The sequence below is a fragment of the Bemisia tabaci genome, chromosome 3, assembly GCF_918797505.1.
Source record: "Bemisia tabaci chromosome 3, PGI_BMITA_v3".
NCBI lineage: Eukaryota > Metazoa > Arthropoda > Insecta > Hemiptera > Aleyrodidae > Bemisia > Bemisia tabaci.
Window position 1 is genome coordinate 9,882,623 of NC_092795.1, and position 20,487 is coordinate 9,903,109.

Consider the following 20,487-nt stretch of genomic DNA (forward strand, 5'->3'; position numbering starts at 1 on the left):
CAAAAATGGACTTTTTCCCTTTTGAAAACAGCGGATTCATATAATGCTAATCCCTGCGAATCGGACGCGAATCGATCGCCTGCGGGGTGAACGGCCTCGCAAAAATACAAATTATTCAAAACACATAACAGATAGGTATGTCTTAATATTTTATTCTCCCGCACATCATTTCACACGCATTTTTTATTCATTTGCCAACAAAAATATTTTTTGTCGCTTTGAATGGTGCAATATAGAATCACCGGACGTGCCTTCAAGATTATTTATGAATGCGAAATTTTTATCCGTGAGGAGGAAGAGATTTCAACATTGCCAGAATGTTGTGTAAATGTACCAATTTCTAGTGTGATTGAATTTTGAAAAGTTGTTTTTATTCCATTATACAGCATTCATGTTGGCTGATTTGGGCTATGACGTGTGGATGGGCAACGCAAGAGGCAGTACCTACTCGAAAAATCACACAACTCTGTCCCCGAAATCGACTAAATTTTGGCAATTTAGGTAAGTAAATATTTGATAGTTTTTTTCCTTTCTTTTTAGATCTTACACTGAAAAAAAAAAAACTCCGGCCGTTGAAGCCGTACTTACAGGCTATATAGTCATACCGTCCACGTCCCGGGCTTAGAGGTCAAAAGTTCCGGGCAGAGCACCCGGAGCAATCGTAGCTACGGCTTCAGCACCCGGAACTTTCGGCCTCTGGGCCCGGAACCGCCGGTATGTCTACATAGTTCGTAACTTCTTTTGCAGTGTAACAGAGCCAATTTACACTAATACTACTCGCGAACAATCAGATAAGGGTATGATCTGCGAATTAGTCTGTTGTACATTAAGGATTCAGCCAACTGAGTGAACGCTTTTAGGTAAACGTCGAATTGCACAAAAATCACATTGAGCACATTAGAAATTTCAAAATTGCACCTTGAAACGCATCAATTGCTGAATTTTTATCTCGGATTCACAAATTTTAAATTGTTTTACCTCAACTTATGTTTTTGAACTACGAACTTCAAACTCCTCCTGTAAAGTTTGACCAAAATTTTCGGAAGACTCAACTTTGAGTTTTCTATGCACAAGATTCCTTTCGGAGACTTACCCATAGCTGATTTAAGGTTAAACAAAATCAACCTATTAGGAAGAAAACAGATGAAATATGCCCTCACGTGCGATAGTGTGTAATTGTTTGTTTGTTTGATTTTTTTTTGTGGGTCTGTGCGTTTCTAGTGCCCAAAATTTAAAATGAAACCAATAGTTCATCAAAATTTGTCCAAAATCTCAAGATTTGCTTACTTTTGCCGATTTATATACCTGTAACCAGATACTGCTTGCTTGCTTGCTATACAGCCACCAGAATCGCGTGAATGGGTGGCGACTGGCGAAATAAAGCGTTGTTCAAGGTGATGTTTTAGAAGTTCAAGCGCGTAAACGGCCACCTCGAACTTGATACGTGAAGTTCGTGTCCCGCGTGACCGCTGCCGCGATGAGAGATGAAACTTGTCACTTGCAATGCGTGCGCCCGATGTGCTGTTGTCGATAAGTGCAAAGCGAGAAGAGACTCAGCTCACGGATTAGTTAGGAATATGTTGAAATTTCAAACCGTTTGACACCAACGGAAGATGTAACATTTTCAGGTTTCTCACGCTTCAAACTTACTTGTAAACACGTCCGTTGCCCCGGAAATTACCATTAAACTCGAGTTTATGGTCCTTTTGGTTTCCCTGTTCGGAGGGTATCGTTTTCCTTCTTACATTGTTTTTCTTTATTTTCTTTTTATGAAAAAGAAAAGGTTCGCAATCACGGTAATTGGTTATCAATAAATTAATAATGTGATAACAACTGGGATCCGGTCACCGCACTCAATTTTTTTTATTATTTTTCATTTTTTCTGCAGCTGAAAATGACCTAGTGAAATCGCAAAACGCCTTGCCTTTTAATTTTACTTTATGTAATAAAATAAATCATAATTTTTAATTTTAGCCTTAATTATCAGCTCATGTTTTTGGCTTTTACTCTCCCGCGTTCCAATTTTTGAGCTATGTAGTTCATGCATTTTTATATCCACCTGGAAAAATATATCTTGATACCGAACATTAGATTTTAGGAAAAGGTGAACTCATCGGGATTAAGCGAGATAGGTGAATAAAATTTGAAATTCAACAGCTTTTAAACGCAGATAGAGACGTTTTTGGCACACATTACAATGGTAAAGAAGGAAAGAAAAAGGGGCCCCTTACAGACTAGACTATAAGCACATGAGAAACAAGTAAAACTACTATGGTCGAAAAAAACGATAAAAGCTTATGTTGGAGGGGTCGGGAAAACAGTTTTCAGTTGTGGGCTCCTTTAAGATATGGGCCCTTATAAGTGCATGCATAGAGGTGCGCCTATGAAGTGAATCCGGCCTTAGGTTGCCATCGATGGAGGCATTAGAGGAATCCGCTGACTTTCATGACGTATAACTTAAAGCGTCCAATAATTGGACTGCATTTTGCAGTGTGGATCTATAAATTCTGGCCGGGTTTAAAAACAACGTACGTGCCATTAGTTTCCCTATGCACACAAGTGTTTTTCCAGATGAGCCAGAATTTATAGTTCCAAATTGCAAGAGACTAACTGGCAATACGGCGCAAAGTCCGCCAAATCTTCGCGGGATTCACCTGCGTTTCGTTCACCGGTGAGCCCGGTGACTCACCACTCATCAGATGCATCACTTGATACCGGGTGCGCCCCAACGACGTTGGTGCGCCCGCGTGTTTTCCGCATCAGCCGTAGTCCGGGACAAATCGTTCCCCTAATTGGCATGCGTAGTGCGTAGTGCACGTCAAACAAGTCCGCGTAGTAGTCCAACCAATTGCGCTAATAAGGCTTGATTCAATAGCAGCTCCAAATAGTAGACGAATTTTAAACACGGGGAAATGGCACTATCGGTCTGTACAGTTACGTAATTCTAACGGTTTTCGGGTACCTTTACTGATCACTAAAATGAGGATTGTGTTGGAATATCCGACGCTCAAGGAGACTTGGCGTCACGAAGTGTGAAACGAGTCTCCTCTTGATGATATGCAATCACGATGAATTTATAATCTTTTGCCTCTGAGTATTGATATCATTCATTCAAACTTAAAACAACTTTAGTGGGAAAGCTGAAATCGTGGAAAGAGTTTGTGCGATGGACAATGTGTCTCTCGTTCAGTGGACCGATCGAAAATCCACTCAAAGTCAACTGAGGGGATACCTTCACATACCTTTCACATGCAGGGTATCTTCTGCGTGCAAAATACCTATTGGAAACCAGAAAAATGAACTCAAGGAAAAGTTATGTGAATTCCCGAAAAAGTACAATATAGGTACCTTAAAATGAGTAAAATGCATTCAATGTTTTTTTCCGAGATTCGACGAAGTAAGCTCTCAAGTTGAGAATAGGTACTACAATCATTGGAAAAGTTAGTTTGAGCATAACCAGGTGCCGCGAGAGGACACGAAATGGGCCTCGCAGTCACTTTGGTATTGAAGCCAAAAAAAATGCGACAAAAATGTACCCAAAAACAGGTTGCAGGGGGTGAGTCTATGGCACGTGTAGACTTAAATTCGCGAAAAATCACAATATTGGCTGATCCTATTCTCGAGATATCGCAATTTGAAATGTTCACAGTAAATGCAAGTTTTCTACTGATTTTGATCCGTTTTTTTCTTATCCATTCGTTCATTGAATCGATGTCAATCGGTTCACGTCGATCGATCCACGTTTTTATTTTTCGTTCGATTCATGTTGATCGAATACATACCCTCTTGGTACATGCAGACTACTTATCATACTATTTTTTTAGCTGAACGAGCCTTTTACTGCGTCTGCCGCAATTGTTATAACGAATATGTTGAGCGTGCTGATTTCAGCTTATTACATACATGACTCTCTGAGGGCGTTTCACGTGCGAAAGCAATTCACCTTCAGCTGCGCCTGCAGCAATTGTTGTTACGAATATGTTGTGCGTGCTGATTTTAGATCATTACATACTCGACACTTTGAAGGCGTTTTATGTGGATAAGTAGTGCGACCTGTTGGAGAACGAACGAAGTAGAGATTGAGCGATTCGTTCAATCGCACTTCTGGTGTTTTCCATCAGATTGCGTTACTTGTGCACATAAAACGCCTTCAGAGTGTCGAGTATGTAATGATCTGAAATCAGCACGCACAACATATTCGTAACAGCAATTGCTGCAGACGCAGTTGAAGGCGAAATGTTCAGCTTAAAAAACAGTATGAGGAAGCCTGCATCTCCTGAAATCTCGCAGCAACATTCATCGATGCGTTGACGACCTCCATTTTTAGCTCCTATTTTCGGCGTAAGAAGTGTGCTTTACGGAGAATGTGCAAGTAGGAGTGTATTTCAGACTTTTCCGATGCTTTCATTGTGATTTTTGCGCCATTCTTAAGAGAGAAAACCCTTCTATTTGCTCAACTTGAAGGTCGCAACAGGCCCATTTGAGAAAGCTGGTCCACCCGAACGGTGAATATTTTTACTCTAAGTCGCTACTCGAGTATAAAGGTTGACGAAAGGAAAGGAATGATCGGGAGGACAGATTGACAAACATGACTTCATGTCGTCCGCTCTTGCTCAAAGTTGCACAGGGTAAAAATCAATATATCCGACATATATTTCTGAGAAAACTAACCAATGTCTCTTGTGGATTGCAGTTGGCACGAGATGGGGTACTACGATCTTCCGGCGGAGATCGACTACATCCTTGAGAAGACGAAGAAGCCGGCTCTGTTCTACGTGGGCCACTCCATGGGCACGACTCAGTTCTACGTGATGGCGTCCGCCCGCCCGGAATACAACGACAAGATCGTCGTTCACTTCAGCCTGGCCCCCGTCTGTTTCATGGGCAACATGAAATCCAACAGAGTCATCATGCCGCTCGCCAAAAATGTCAAACTCATCTCGGTAAGTGCATGTCAGAGACATTTCACTCTGGATCAGACTGCAGTTATTTGCATCGCGTTTACCAGATTTTAAACGCACTGTATAAAAAGTTGTGTGTTAGATAGGCATACCGCCTGTTCTGGGCTCAGAGACCGAAAGTTCCGGGTACTGTAGCCGTAACTTTAATTGCTCCAGATGCTCCGCCCGGAACGCGGCCGGAAAGTATGTCGAGGTAGTCCGGAAGTACGGCTTCCACGGCCGGAGTTTTTTTTTTTTTTTTCAGTGCAATGGGTCACTAAATCATGAACGAATTTTGACTTGCGAATACTGTTTTCTGAGGGTGAATGACGCACAAAACACGATGTACACTTTAAATACGCGGAAATTTAACTTAAGAACCGAGAAATCGCAGTTCAAAAAGCGCAACTTTTCCGCAAATTTAAAACGTCCCGCTTTTGCGCCGAACCGAATGTTGTCTTCTGGCACCACTCAGAAAAAGCACAGGTTTCTACGACTTCCGTCAAATGTCTCTCTACTTCTAGTGCATGAGGGCTGTATGAAAGTCGAGACTATGTCTTGAGAGTCCAAGAATTGAATCTCATTCGTGTTATCTGAAGATAACTTGCAAAAAATCCACATATAGAGAATCTTTAGAGAATTTAGAGAATCCGCAATCCCTGTTTAGAATATGTAGTACAAATAAGAATTGCGAACCGTTCACGACTTGTCGATCGTGTGCCATAAGAAAGGTAGTATTTCATAAGCGCGTTAATCGTTCAAGTTACTTTAACGTGTGAGTCAATACTTGCGAACATACTTCGCCCTGCGCGGGAGCTAACGCAATTCTCCGTGCACTGTTACGAGTGTGGTATCATCCGAAAATGAAGGAAAATTTAAGGCCCGTTCACATGATGACCATGCACGCAAGCTCAACACTTGGTTCCATTCGTCAACCAAAAGAATTCTAACACAGAATCAAGCCACAAAATCTGCACATCTACCGGCTGTTCATATAAATTCAAATTTCATTGATATTTTCAATTTTTTTTATGATTACTGTCTTATTAATTTTCAATTTTTCACGGATTAGCGGGACTTCCCTCGCTAATTTTTCTTGTGACGTATCCATGATATGAGGTCTGTTCAAGTAGAAACCAGATTTTGGTGATAAGTAGCGCATCCTACGTCCGTAGAAGATTTTCTTGGACTTTCCTGAAAGCTGACAATATGTGGAAAAACGTTACATTCACGAATTTGAAAAATTCAAACCACCCTTGTTGGCACACGGTTCGGAATAAGACAACCTCACAAGCTTTCTGCGGTTTCTTAGGAATTCCTGCCATAGAGTAATCACTTGCTCACAGTCATTGTTTTTAGTAGCCAATTCAAATAAAAATTGTCATTCTTTGTTGATTATAGATTGCATGTTCTCAACCAAATCCAGTTTCTAATTGAATAGACCTCGTATGTTTTTTCATGTCCACTCAGTATCTGTTAATAAAATGCTCATGAGCTTATGTACTCATTATTTTCCAAATTTCAAGGATTTCATTTCTATAATTAGTGTATTGATATTTTTCTTAAAACTTGTACAGTTCAATACTCAATTGAATTTATAAACTCTCTCTATTTTTCAGTCATTGTCCAAAGGCACAGGATTAGTTGAATTCTTCCCGCGAACTCCGGAATTCAGTAATTTCCTTTGGAAAGTAACCCATGATAAAAATTTCCAAACATTTTTCTGGAGTCAGCTATTTGAAGTTGTCGGCACGGACTGGAAACTCCTAAATATGGTTAGTCAAACATTTTTTGCACCTCAAACTCTAGTGTTTCTTTTTCCCCCTTTTCCCATAAAATTACCGAGAGAATTTTCCGCCCTCTGCTATACCAGTGGCGTGAGGTGCTTTGTAATAAATCGATTGGTCTGCCATTTAAACCTATGGTAAAGGGTCGATAAACAGGATTTCCGCAACAAACACCTTAACAATCAATTTTTTACCATAGCTGCAAATGGAAAAATACTGATAATCAGACATTCACGCATCGCGACACCAGAGTCAGGTCCAAATATTAATGAGACAGTGGTCAAAAAACTCTGAAGTTTGAAAAATCATGCTCCTCGGTGTTTTACCTCCATCCCTGACGATACCCAAGTAGAGTGCAAAACTTTAAGTAGACTCAGATTGTTTTAATATGACGGTGGAAATTCTTGAGATTTCTCTTAGGTCTATGAAGATAGAAGAGAATCATCTGGATTGAAACTTTTGATTTTTGATTAATACAATTTGTGGATCAATTTTAAATCCATAGCCAAACTTTCACAACAAAAACTATGAAGCTTTAATATCAATTTTTTGAAAAAAGGATCTCTTTGCTATTACGATTGTAACATCTTACACACGTATTATGTTATCATTAATTAAGGTATTTCTTCATTTTTGCAGACTATTATGCCAACTTATCTGAGTCACTTGCCTAGCGGATGTTCTGTTCAAACGTTGGAGGCTTATGGTCAAACCGTGTTACTAAAAGGTAAAAATATGTACCTAAAATATAAACATATCTCCATAATTTACGCAAGCGTACGTTTCTCCTGCAAATATGATTTTTACTATACATTTCCATGCACCTAGTTTGTTTAAGAAAAATTTCCAAATTTCTTTTTAAAAAAATAAAAAATAAAAAATTGAAGATGTATCGAGTTGTTTTAAAAGGAATGGTCCCTATTTTGAAAGGGATTTTGTCCGAAAAGCGTAAAATTCTATGCAGAGTGCATGCACTCTCCTCTTTCTCTTCACTTATCACTAAACGATAGCTCATATAATTGTATTTTTATTGATAGATAAGTTCAACAGATTCGACTATGGACCAAAAGAGAACATGCAACGGTACGGATCAGCGACTCCTCCTCCGTACAACTTAACCGGTATCACAGCTAGAATGGCTTTGGTCTATTCTTACAACGATTACTTCTCCCATGTTAAAGTAAGTACTATAATTTTATTTTTGTCTTAAAACTTACACAATGAGAACCAAAAAGTCGATGATTGGCTTAGGACCATGTGAAAAATGTTAGGATTTTTGTGTTTCCAGCTCAGAGAGCTCGCATTTTAAAATTAATTTTACTTTTTATGAGTTTCAGACTGATTTTGAACTTTCATAATAAAGTTACAATATTTAAACTCGCCCTATCTTAAAATGATTTGACTTCCTCTAAATTATTGATAGATGAGAGGATGAGAGCGATTCTCACGTCAAAATAAATGCAGTGATTGAGTTTAGTGATATTTTATTTTAACATTTACTTCTTCGCGTATATTCGTTTCTCATAGTTTCATTCAATTTTATTCTTAAATATTGATGCGGGTTACCTATTTTTATTCGGAGCAAAATCGAACAGGATCTTCGATGCATCGATACCGCAACCTCCGGAGCCATTAAATTTCTACTTTGATGTTATACTTTTGCATACATTCTTACAATTTTTAATAAACATTTTCTTTTCTGTTGAAAAGGATGTTAAAAAGCTGGCGTCACTTCTCCCGAACGTGGTTAAAATGATGCCCATCCGTTACAAGAAGTACAACCATGTCGACTACATCTGGGGCATGGAACCTAAAAAACATTACGTCAACCAAGTCATCGATACGATCAAAGAGTACACTAAACCCAGATATTCTGGAATTTCCACGAAGAAGAAGTCTGAGTTTGGCTTGAAAGTTCCTAAATGATTCCCAGGAGGCTCCTTGTGGAGACTTTCGAAAAATGGTTCTGCCTCGAGGCAGTGGCGTGGCGTGCTGTGCGATATATCGAGTTATTTGACTTTTAAACCTACGGCCAAGAATCGACAAACAAGATGTTCGCAACGAACACCATAATAATCGATTCTTTACCATAACTTCGAATGGGAAAATATCAATAATCGATCATTCACGCCTCGCGCCACTGCTTGAGAGCGGTGTCGTACGAGTGAGAATGAAAGGAAAATGATACTTTCCGATCTTCCCTGAAGTTTGAAAACATGATTTCTTTCTCTCCGGAAAATAATATCCAAAATTTGTGAAGATCTTTCTAAAAGTGTTTTAGAGATCTCTCTCAAGCTGTAATGATTTTCGGGAATACCGAGATCAAGTGTTTTGCGGGAAGATTTTGCAAGGCGTCAGGGAAATGCTTCTTTCTCCTCTTCAGAAAATATCGAGATCATTTTAAAATGATAGGAGAAAATGGATATTGAAAGAGTCAGGACAAAGGAAGAAGAAAATTTTGATAATTAGCATAATTTCCGGAGATAAAAATAAAGTTTTCAAAGGGTCCAGAAGACATATCGTGAGTGCTCCCTGCAGAGGCCGTCTTACTCTTTCGTTCGTTTGGGAAGCCGGGAGAGTCAGTAGGTATGTTGTACATGTGCCTTTGCATACAGCGGACAGGTTTGAGAAAATGGTATTCTTGCAATTAATGAGTTAGGAGTTGATGAAGGTTGATACTCGAAGTATCGAGTACTAATTGGGAAAAATTTAGGGATCAAATGTGTGTCAATCCGTGAATTTGACCTGAGTTTTGCGAAACAAATTAGTCCTTTAAATCCATCAAACCGTGATTGAAGTACACGTAAGGTTTGATTACACTCTATTCTAGAGTACCTGTGTGGCGAGAGTATAGACAGATGTGAAACTCCGAGAATCCGTCAGGCCTTCACCGATGCCTCCGCGAATAAAGTTAGGGCCCAGAAATGCAGCCAACCTATGAATTTCAATTATCCAGAGCGATTTATTTATACAATTGTTACGAACCATCGTTTATAAAGCACGTATTTGACTCAGTTTTTGCATAAATTTACTCATTTTTGCGGAAGAACGTTCATTTATGTACATCCTTAGCCATCTTGGTTAGAATTGGAATCTGCAGACTGGCAGTGAAATTTTGTGCGTTAGAAGTTGGTTAGAAGGGTAGCTGCACTTTTGGACCATAAGCCCTCCATGAAGCGATCTGTCCATACTCTCGCTATACAGATACTCTAATATATTCGTACTTTCTAATAAACTCGTCGCACATATCTAAAACTTTCGTCTGTATTTAATCACCACGATTCAGTAAACTAACCATCCAACTATCTCCGGTGACGGTTAATTTATTGAGACTGGAGGTTTCACAAATATTTTGACATTCGATGAGTATATTCTACCTCATTACATCTTGTTGATCTTCAAATAACGACACCGAATACTTCCGCTCTTCAGATCCGTGTGTGACCTGTAGCATTAAGCCAAACTATTATTTATTGATCTTTTAATTTTTAAGATGGGCCTTTTTCCTTCGGTGAATATTGATCTCAAAAGTAAATTTCGACTCTAGAGGAGGCTCCGATTGAGTTGGAGTTCGGAGAAAATAAGCGGTGATTGATGTAATTAGCGAAAGCAATTAAGCCGCAGTTCTTGTTCCTTACATTATTCATATTTTTGTTTGTTTTAATTTTTTTCTTGTTACCAAATCATAAAGGGAAGCTCTCAATTTGTAGCCGCACTAAGCACAAAGAATGCTTAATTTGGAAACTACCCGAGCATCGCGATGGTGAAACTGCAGAAATGCGTAATTCGGTTTGCGGCGTTTCAGGCGTCTTGTCGTTCTTCATTTTCTGCATGGAAAACTACTAAACTTCATTTCTTGAAAGCTTTGGTGATTCTTCTTCTTAATTTGAGGAACATTCTGTGCAAATTTCAAGCCAAAATGTGGCTGAGAAATAAAGTAGGGGCGGAGATTTTGAAACACCGCAAGCGAGATGAGCATTTTTGCAGTTTCACCGTCGATTTAAGTTATAACTCTAAGAAATAAAATAATTTCTGGTGAAAAATGGTTTCAAGGCCAAAGAAACGATTAAATGCACTTGTTAGGTTAACATAATTTATTCACTTATTTGTAAAATATTGTCCGCACTTTTCTTATTATGAACTGTATGTATTATAAACAGTAGTTTTTTAAATCGTATCTGGAATAAATTTCAGATGACCAAAAAGAACCTTGTAGTCATATTTTTCCCTGTTGTCCTCATTTTCCAACTGTAAAGGAATAGATCCCTTAAAATTTTTGTCGCTTTTATGACTCACAAGGGTCCCCCCCCCCCCCACCCGCCGCGGATGTCTCCTTACAAATTAGGAAATGATAACCCGAACCAAAAAAATAAGTAGGCCCAAGTAATATTGAAGATTCCATTTTGGTTTGCCCATCTCGGCCCTGGTAAAAATTGGCAATAGAATCTGTGTTCCAAAATACCATAGACCTACAGCCGGCTGTAAGATTTCCAATAGCTTCTATAGCCGGTTACACAATTTCTTATAGCCTTTTATAGCCGATGGCGACTAAGCTACAGCCTGCCGATAAAGTGTATGCTAAAAGTTACTAATTACGGATGCTAGGACTTAGGGAGTTTTTGGATTACCGCTCTCTTTTGGGCCGTAGTCTCTTGATTTATTTTGCGAGGAAAGCTCCGTACTTTTGAAGGATGCAATTTCGTATGATACTGTGCAATACCTCTGGTGTGAAATAGTTGCTTCAAGCGCCGTGGTGCGCTGCGGCGCCGGGCGGCGGGCGGGCAGCCAGCGCGAAACGCGCATTGGCGCCTTCAAACCCAACAGGGATAATTCACGCATTGCGCAATGCGAGAAGTATCCCTGTTAGGTTTGTAGGCGCCAGTGTGCCGCCGCTCCGCTTTGTGTTAGGCTCTAATATTTTATCTCGTGGAGTCAGCGTTTTTCAACTCATGACTTTTGAAATGTTTGCACACTCTGTATGGATTATTCTCATTTTAATTGATGAAAAAAAATATGTAGTAAAGAAAAATATAATGTGTGTTTTGTAAATATTAAGGTGATTCCGTACAAACTTAAGGATTTACAAAGCACACGAATTTCTACACAATTTCCTATAGCCTTTTATAGCTGATGGCGAAAAAGCAACAGCCAGGCGATAAAGTGTAAAGCCCGGCGATAGGAACTATAGCCCGGCTGTATAATTTTTTATTCTCCGTGTGGCCCGGCCGTATGATTTTTCCCACTTTCTACAGCCAGCTATATGATTTTCTATCGCCTTCTTCAGTCGGCTATAAGAGCTCCTATGGTATTTTGAAACGCAGCTCCTATCGCCAATTTTTACCGGGGCGAGTTTGACCGTGGCAGGGCCGCAGGGGCGATCCTGGAAACCTACTACGGATTGTTTTGAATGTTGCAACTGACACCTACGTAATTAGTACTAGAGTAGGACGATTGAGTATCTAATACCCGATGTACTTTCGAAGTGATGAAGTTAAGATCCAACGACTTTAGCCTTTGCAGGCATTGCCCTGGTGAGTTGATGCGTTAAGTTCGCCTACAAGTTCGACTGATACTGTGCCACACTCGGGTGTTCGAATAGTTGCTTCGCGCTTTTGTACGCTGAGTATAGGTCCGACGTCGCGTTGATTTTTTTATTGTCATTCTGTAAAAGCCTTGCCTGCCGCCACTAATGTACCTAACGCGATTTTAATCATCAAGGAGGCGGTCTGATACGATTCCTTTTTCTTTCTCCATGAGAGCAGAATTTGAAAAATATCATTAGCCAAGACCTCTAAAAAATTAGCACAAACTGTCTAAACTGAAGGAGGACAAAAAAGGCCTTAGGATATTAAATATATAGATTTTCCAACCACAGAAAAAGTTTTCTATTTACACTTGAAATTGCTTACAAAATAATGGTTCATTCCTAAATTTAAAGAAATAGAGAAAAAATAGACATGCGCCTTTATTGGAGCGGAAGCGTAGCAGTCATTATTTGACGTTGAGAGCAGATGAACCAAATAAACTCAACCCCATCATTTCATATCCCCGCTACTGGTTAATTTACTCCATCAGTTTGCCTCAATCTGAACTCCACCTAGCATTATGGCGTTAGTGTTATTTTCTTCCTTGCACGATGGTTGTAAGATTGAATTACTGAAATCACTGCGCAAAATAGTAATTCCTCCTGGTGCTAGGTCATTTTTCCTAATTTTTTTTTTCCTACATCAGGTTTTCCTAATACTTTTTTCCTACACGTTTTTTGTCCCATTACAGTAAGTCCTACGAGTGAGATGTCCCACTGGCTTTTTTCCTAAGGGTGTTTGTCCTAATAATCCAATAATAATTGAAACGTAAACATGAGTAGAGTAGAGGGAAATGTTTCAGGAAGAGTAAAGTTTTCTCAGCGAGCCGAATATAAGCGCGTGAACAGGAGACATCACAAGCTTAGCCTTCTATACCCTCAATATGAGGAGGAGGATGAAGCTCCACTACTTACGGGCATGCGGCCACAACTTTAACTTGTGAGGTACCTATGTTCTTTTTTTACTTTCTCGCTCCCCCCGTTTTAAAATTGAATTTAGGTCAAATGCCCCTAGGAAAAAAGCAAGTAGGACGTCTCACTCGTAGGACTAACTGTGATGGGACAAAAAACGAGTAGGAAAAAAGTATTAAGAAAAATTGCAGTAGGAAAAAATGTTTTAGGAAAAATGACTTGCCACCATTCCTCCTTCGTAAAAGTCTTCGGGGAGCAAAAAACACTAATTTTATTGGGCTTGCATTGTATATCTATTCAATGTTTGACGGCAAAGGCGTTTTTGTAACCCGTGATCCTAGAATGTACACCATACCTACACAAAAATTGTTTCCAACTGTTACCGATACAATTACTGAAGTTTTACCTATGACATTTTTAGAGCACTTTATTGCGAAATTCAGCCAAAATTAGACAATTGGCCTGCATGGCACCACTTGATGGGTGGAGTGACAGTATTTGTCGTTACAGCATATTAAGGTACAGTAATAATTCCTAAAACACAAAAATTACCACTGAAAACGATGAAATGTATAATTTAATTCATATCGTAAAAATGATCCATAAAAATCTTTACATATTATGGAAGAAATGTGAGCAATGGAGATAATGGGGGTAAGGAGTCATCTCATACTTTTTTTATTAAATATTTACCTCACTCGCGTGCCTTATTAAAGTCGCAATAATGTCGCTGGCTAAAAAAAATCCACGAAGCCTCACTTATTATTTAATATGATCCTGAAAGTCCCTCCATACATATCCACGTAAAATATCGTTATTTTTCCTCCAAGTACCAAAGAGAAATATGTGCTAAATTATCAGAAAATAATGAAAAAAATCAAGCAGCCTAGAAGATTCCCGAACATTTTTTATATTATAATAAGATTAAGCTCAAACAATTGGACCGCGTTAGGCTGAAAGGAATCAAGCCAAATAAGCTATTGTCACATTTAATTGAGCAATTCAATTCTTTACATGAAAACAGTTGTGCGAATTTTTTTTTGCACATTTCAGTGAGTTTTCTGCATGGCACTAAGCAAATTCTTACTGTCTTGTAAAAAATTAAACTGCTCATTGTCAGTTAAATATGGCAAAGATGGAATGGCTTAGTTCCTTTTTACTAAATCCTGGTCCAGTTTTGGAGGGAAAAAAGGAAAGAATGATACACATGCATAAAGAGTAACAGGTTCTCAAAGCGGTGAAAATATATTATGAAGCGATGAAACAATGGTGTCAGTTTTAAAAACCGTAAGAACATCCATCCTGCTCATACGCAAAGGCTAATTCTAAGAAGCATACTCGGCAATGTCGGTTTGAAAAGTCGTCATGATAGCCAAGAACTATATTTAGGGCTTAAATATTTCCAGATGCGAAAATATTGTACGATGACGTGTGCAGATTCGCCAAATTTCATCTCAAACTACGGTCCCTTTTCTCCATGCCTTTATAACTTTTTATAAGTTTTTGCGTTTCCGGCGTTAATTGCGTTTTCAACAGGTATTACGTTTCTGCGTTTCATACATTTTCAGCAGTTATTGCGTTTCGTGCGTTTTGTCACACAAACATTGTTGTGATTTTATCACACTCGTTTTTCAGTCGTTCCATTTGACTCAACCAGCACCTCGATCTGTCGGTAAATGCAAGACTTTTTGAGCGCTGTTCCCCGAACCGTGGCTACAATAAATATGTGATCAAAAAGTCATCATAAGATGCTGCTTTCAATTGAAACAGAGGTAACTTACAATTAGAAGTGCGAACACGACCTACCGTGCTACTTTTTACACGAAGAAGCACATTGACCATTCAGAAAATTGATCATGGCCGTAACAAAGTTTATTGCCCGGATGTCCATTCAAATGCAAGCGAAAATTTACGCTACCATAAAAAAAGTATGCAATGCGTTTCTAGAACATCTTTCACGAAAAACTTTTTCACCTTCGTAACACCAATATTTAAATAAACAATAATGCCATGAGAACCAATACAATTTGAAGGATTGAGATAAATTAACAAAAACTAAGGCCTGCAATAATCGCAAAAGTAAAACCGATTTCGAATGGGCGACACAAAGACGGCTGAAGTAAAAAACTGCGTACCTCCAATTCTTCATTGCAAAGTTTCAAAATATCCGAGCATCATTTTTTTTCTCAAGAAGAAACCGCTCCGAAATTTTTTACGAAAAGTTTTTAATAAGTTCAAAAAATTCCGAGTCACCGTCGGAGTCTTTCTTTAAAAAAATTAGCCACGAGCAAAGATTTGCAACGTCGCTATTGGGCATGTGCATTGTACAACTTTAACCATCCAATGTTCAGCGTGCAATAATCTACGTAACGCATCATAGTAATTCAAGCTCTGCTAAAATCCGAATATGAGAATAACTTGGCATCAACGCCGCGAAAATCGCCAACAATATGAATGAATGATCGCGCGTACTTTAAATTTTTCGCGGGAGATGCATATCAGTGAGTTGTTCGAAGACGGCCGGTGAAGGCGCGGCTTTCCCGCGTTTCGCGCGTATCAAACTTCTCACGATTTTTTATTAATTTATTTTTTATTTATTTCTAAAATAAAAAACCGGGAGTGCATTTTCCAGCTAGGTGCGTCTTCATTTCGCGGAATTGCTCCAGTGCGGTTTTTTTTTTTCATCGTTATTCCTCCGTTGTTTGAAAAACAGTAAAAGAAGGAATACGCCTATCTAATTAAAAAGTGTGAAACATCTTTATTTGCCTCCTCGCATCACTATATATATAGAGAGCTCGCAGCATTTTCCATGTTTCATTGAAGAAAAATAAATAGTAGGGCTTCTGCGAAGAATTTCTACAATTCACAACGGTAAGTGAAAAAATTGGTGAATTGCAAAAGTCATCTGGTATGAGCCATCGTTTCACTTCGTAACATAATTTGTTAAACTATAGTTTTTTTGATGGATCATTTTGAGTGTTACAATAATTGCATGCTGCAATAAAGCAAAATAACTGGTGCCCTTAACAGCGTCTGGTCTTGCATAGAAGAATCTTTTGAACACATGTGTTGTTGTTCTTAACCGTATTAAAAATCACTCCTTAAAGTTTTTTAAGTGACTAAGTTTTGATCTTCTACATTCTACACTGTGAAAAAAGTTACAGGCTCTGTAGACATACCGTCCGTTCCGGGCTCAGAGGCCGAAAGTTTCGGGTGCTGGGACCGTAGCTTTGATTGCTCCAGGTGCTACGCCCGGAACGTGGACGGTATGTCTATATAGCCCGTAAGGGCGGCTTCTACGGCCGGTTTTTTTTCGGTGTAAGAAATTATCAAATAAAACTTGCTGATTTAAAATTTTTATTGAACTTTCGTTGCTCTAATTTGGCAGTTTTCATAAAAATCGGCGAGTCTCCAGACAAATTGTCCCTGTGCTCCGAAGTTTGCTCGGCCGAGAAAGAGAAATGCGAGGGTGCAAAACGATGGATTTGTCCTTACTAGTTCTCTTGGTCAGTTTTATCGGCACCCTTGATGCCCGGAACGTTCGGCGTGCAAATCGACGTCCTGGACGACAGTTACCAGAGCCGACGACAACTGAACAACCTATGGACCCTATGGTGTTCATGAACACGGTAAGAAAATTAATCATTCTAACAACGAACTTTCTTCTTAAATTTAACTTGATAACCATGTATCTTGGTTCCCGACGTCGTCACAGACTCACAGTCTTTGATTATTTTTATCAGAGGACGAATGGATGCGATACCTTGAATTAATTTTATTTATTCTCTATTTTTCTTGGCATTTTGCTTTAGCACGGCAGTATGGTATTCTTATATTGTGCAAAGATGGAGGCGATTATTTGAGCCAAATGTGATTTTTCACGTTAAAAATGTTTTTCCATAAAGAGCATTTTCTCTCGAGCTAGATGTTGCTGTTTGCAGTGTGAAAAATACTTTTTTAGATAAAATAGTGATATTTATCAGGTCAATTTAAAAGAAAATTGGCATCTGAGAGGAACTTTAAAGCACTTTACTAATAGTTGTCCTACAGGTAGGGAATTTATTATCTTAAAGAATAAAGAGCATTTGATAGACCCTTATTATTATTCGATGCCCTTTTTAAATTCCACCGCTTTTAAATGAGATTCTGTTTTGGACAAAATGAGTGAGACGGTCAAAATTATAACCATAAACAACCTCAGATTAATCTAAAAATGTTGTCTCGCGAAAAAACCTAGATACAACTTTGGAGAGCTGTAGCTGAAAGAAAGCTGCAAGCTTATAATTACTCATACCCAACTCCGAAATAAGAGGTAAAGATAATGTTACTTTCATCCCAATAATAATGGGTTCCTGAAACACTCATGTTCAATATAGTTCATTAATTGATTTAAGGGTATCTTTTCATATACCCGCGTTGAAGTCTCCGGGATTGCCAACAATGAGAAGGAATTAGTGTTACTTTCATCCCAACAATAAACTCCTATAACATTCATCTTCAATAGCGTGCACTACTTTCTGTAAGGGTTTATTTTTATATACCCGCGTTAAAGTCTCCGAGATTAATGGGACTGCGTTGAGCAGACAGAGACAAGATCCAAATCAGATCATCCATTTTCAGATATCCTTAAACATTTTTTTTTAAAAAGAAGAGAGCAGTTCTACAGATTCTCTCGATGATTTCAGGGGATTTACTTTGCGCCTTAGAGAAAATACCCTGAAATTTTCAAAAGTATCTCCACTGCCGTTCTTCCCCACAAAAATAAATTATCCTATTACATTTGGCAATGGCTCATGTGACTTTGTTATTTTCTGCTTAATGCGGTCCAATGATGAGTAAAGGGCCTGCTGAATGAATGCTGAACTGGTAAAATAAAATCCCATCCAAAATTAGAGTATCTTCCTTCTGTGGCACAGGTATCCTTAAAACGAGCGATACTACGAAATGACTCCTTAGTCCTACGCTATATGGACTGCACTTTGCAATTTGGAACTATAGATTCTGGCTCATCTGAAAAAACACTTATGTGCATAGGGAAACCAATAGCACATACGTTGTTTTTAAACCGGGCCAGAATCTATAGTTCCAAATTGCAAAATGCAGTCCATATGATGCTGAGCTGTGGATGAATGGTTTTCTTTTGTGTAGCTATTATATCAACTTACATTGTCAATTTAGTGCAGGTTTTTGAACTTGTACGCTCTGATGCCAAATCTCTATTTTTTCTCGGAAGTAAAAGTCATCTATTTAAATTCATCGAGACCCGGACTTTGGTTCGTGCATCGAAAGTAGCACACGCATTCTCTAACATTCTACCGTCAATCGTGCGTGGAAACCATCAAAGTAGGAAATACGATGTAAATTATGATATTTTTTCATACATCTTCTCATCAACGTTTCGTATATGGACCACATTTTGCAATTTGGAATTACAATTTTTGGCTCCTCGGTAAAAATACTTATGTGTCTGGGGAAACTAGTGGTACCTACATATGTCTATTTTAAACTGAGCCAGAAATTGTAGTTGAATTGCAAAATGCAGTCCATATAATCTTCACATGAATGCGAGAAAAAATTATGAAATTGATTATTCAGCAATACTGCTAATATTCAACCGTAATTTGCTTTGGATTTTTACGATTTAAAGAAAGAAAAAGTGAACATACGAACCATAAAAAAGCTAATATTGCCATCCGTTTTTTACCGTTAACTTCAATAATAACGTCACTTGAAATTGTAGTTAGGTATCTGATTTGGGAATAATTTAATAAAAAAAATATACACTATAATTTATGATGAGATGAAAATATGCAATTACCTGAAATTTGGAAAAAAGCGGATGGTCAATAAAATTTCTTAAAAGACGTTAAGTCCCTTGCCGTGTCAGGAATGTGTAACATCCAAGCTAAGTAAATAATAAGAGCCGCCCGGAGTACAGAGGTCCAGTTTTTTAAGTCCATTTCAAATTTCTGAATTTCAGTCTGAATTCCACTCCGTTTCCATTAAAACTCGGAAACATATCCTAAGTTGTTCACGGCTTTATATTACTTTCCTCAGGAGTAAAGCTTGGAAAGTATAGCTTCTCAGCAGCTTATCCTAATTATAACCTGCATGATGAGTAATAAGAGCTTGACTTTCCGAACTTATAGGCTGACATCATAATCGGCGATACGCTTTTTCCTATGTCGTTTGTCTAAAAATAACTCGAAAGAAAACTTGAACCGTTATTTGTGACCGAATAAAAAATCAGACGTTTTACGGTGAGCCATCGATTTTTACGGATAAATCCAACCTTTGTCGTTAAATTGGACGAATATTTTTATCACTGACTTTAGGTCGAAAAGCATTCGGCTAAAAGAATGCTTGCGAAAAAAATCTGTCAGGAATTTCTTGCGTATGCTCAATTGCTCATGTCTCCACCCGTTGTAAATGTTCTTACGGCGCGCCTGCATTTTTCCTTAGGACAGTGGTCGTCCTCAGTAAAAACACCGTAAGAACATGCACAAGATGCCAAGTTTCCTCTATTACCTAAAACTAGAATTTTTCCTAAAACTTGTGACAATTTTCCTCTGAAATTTTCAAGAAATATCCATCGCAATGCATTCCAATATGCCTGAAATTGTCTGGGAATTCCCAAAACTTTCCTCAAAAATGTACTATTTTATCGGAAGAAATTTGCAACGTCGAAATTTATGAACGGTTTTCTTTCTCAGCTTGCCAGCAAAGTCTCGTAAATTAGCACCGGCGAGACAAAAACTCCTCACGGATCTAGCGAATATAGAAACCAGTTTAGATTCCATTGAAGTGAATCCTCGATCATTGATTCTTCTAAGCCTGTCAATCTTCCGGATGCGAGAAAAAAATCTGCGATGATTTCGGAATATGATTTTCTTCAAAAATTACCACACCCATTGAATAATACTCAAAATGATCTAGTATAATGCAAGCAATGAGTCATTTAGATCCGCCGGAATTTCACAATTTTCGCTGGTTAATGCTGGTACTAAAATAACCCCTGGGGAAAAAATGAAATTCAGTGACGTTGTACGACTGGAATGATACGAAAAGGCTATGGGCGGCTTTTGTTTTGAAAATTTATATTTTGCCTTCAATTTTTGAGGCAGGCTAGAGAACATCATCCGTTATATACATTTTCTTTCTACCAAAAAGCTTTACAAAAATTAAATTATTGTAAACATTGTGATTATCTCTTTTTCCTCTTATCCATTTTTTCCTTTTCTTTAGATAAAGCTCTTATCATCAG

At 38.4% G+C, this 20,487-nt stretch overlaps 1 protein-coding gene across 1 annotated transcript in view; it reads left to right on the forward strand.

Moving 5' to 3' along the window:
- Positions 1 to 20,487, forward strand: part of LOC109031008 (uncharacterized) — a 59,452-nt gene that overhangs the window by 18,323 nt on the left and 20,642 nt on the right. Inside the window, exons 3-10 of the mRNA XM_072297556.1 lie at positions 387 to 501; positions 4,694 to 4,943; positions 6,560 to 6,715; positions 7,367 to 7,454; positions 7,765 to 7,907; positions 8,438 to 8,641; positions 10,922 to 10,977; positions 16,612 to 16,852. Of these exons, the coding sequence (XP_072153657.1) occupies positions 387 to 501; positions 4,694 to 4,943; positions 6,560 to 6,715; positions 7,367 to 7,454; positions 7,765 to 7,907; positions 8,438 to 8,641; positions 10,922 to 10,977; positions 16,612 to 16,852 (1,253 nt within the window). The remainder of the gene's footprint in view (positions 1 to 386; positions 502 to 4,693; positions 4,944 to 6,559; positions 6,716 to 7,366; positions 7,455 to 7,764; positions 7,908 to 8,437; positions 8,642 to 10,921; positions 10,978 to 16,611; positions 16,853 to 20,487) is intronic.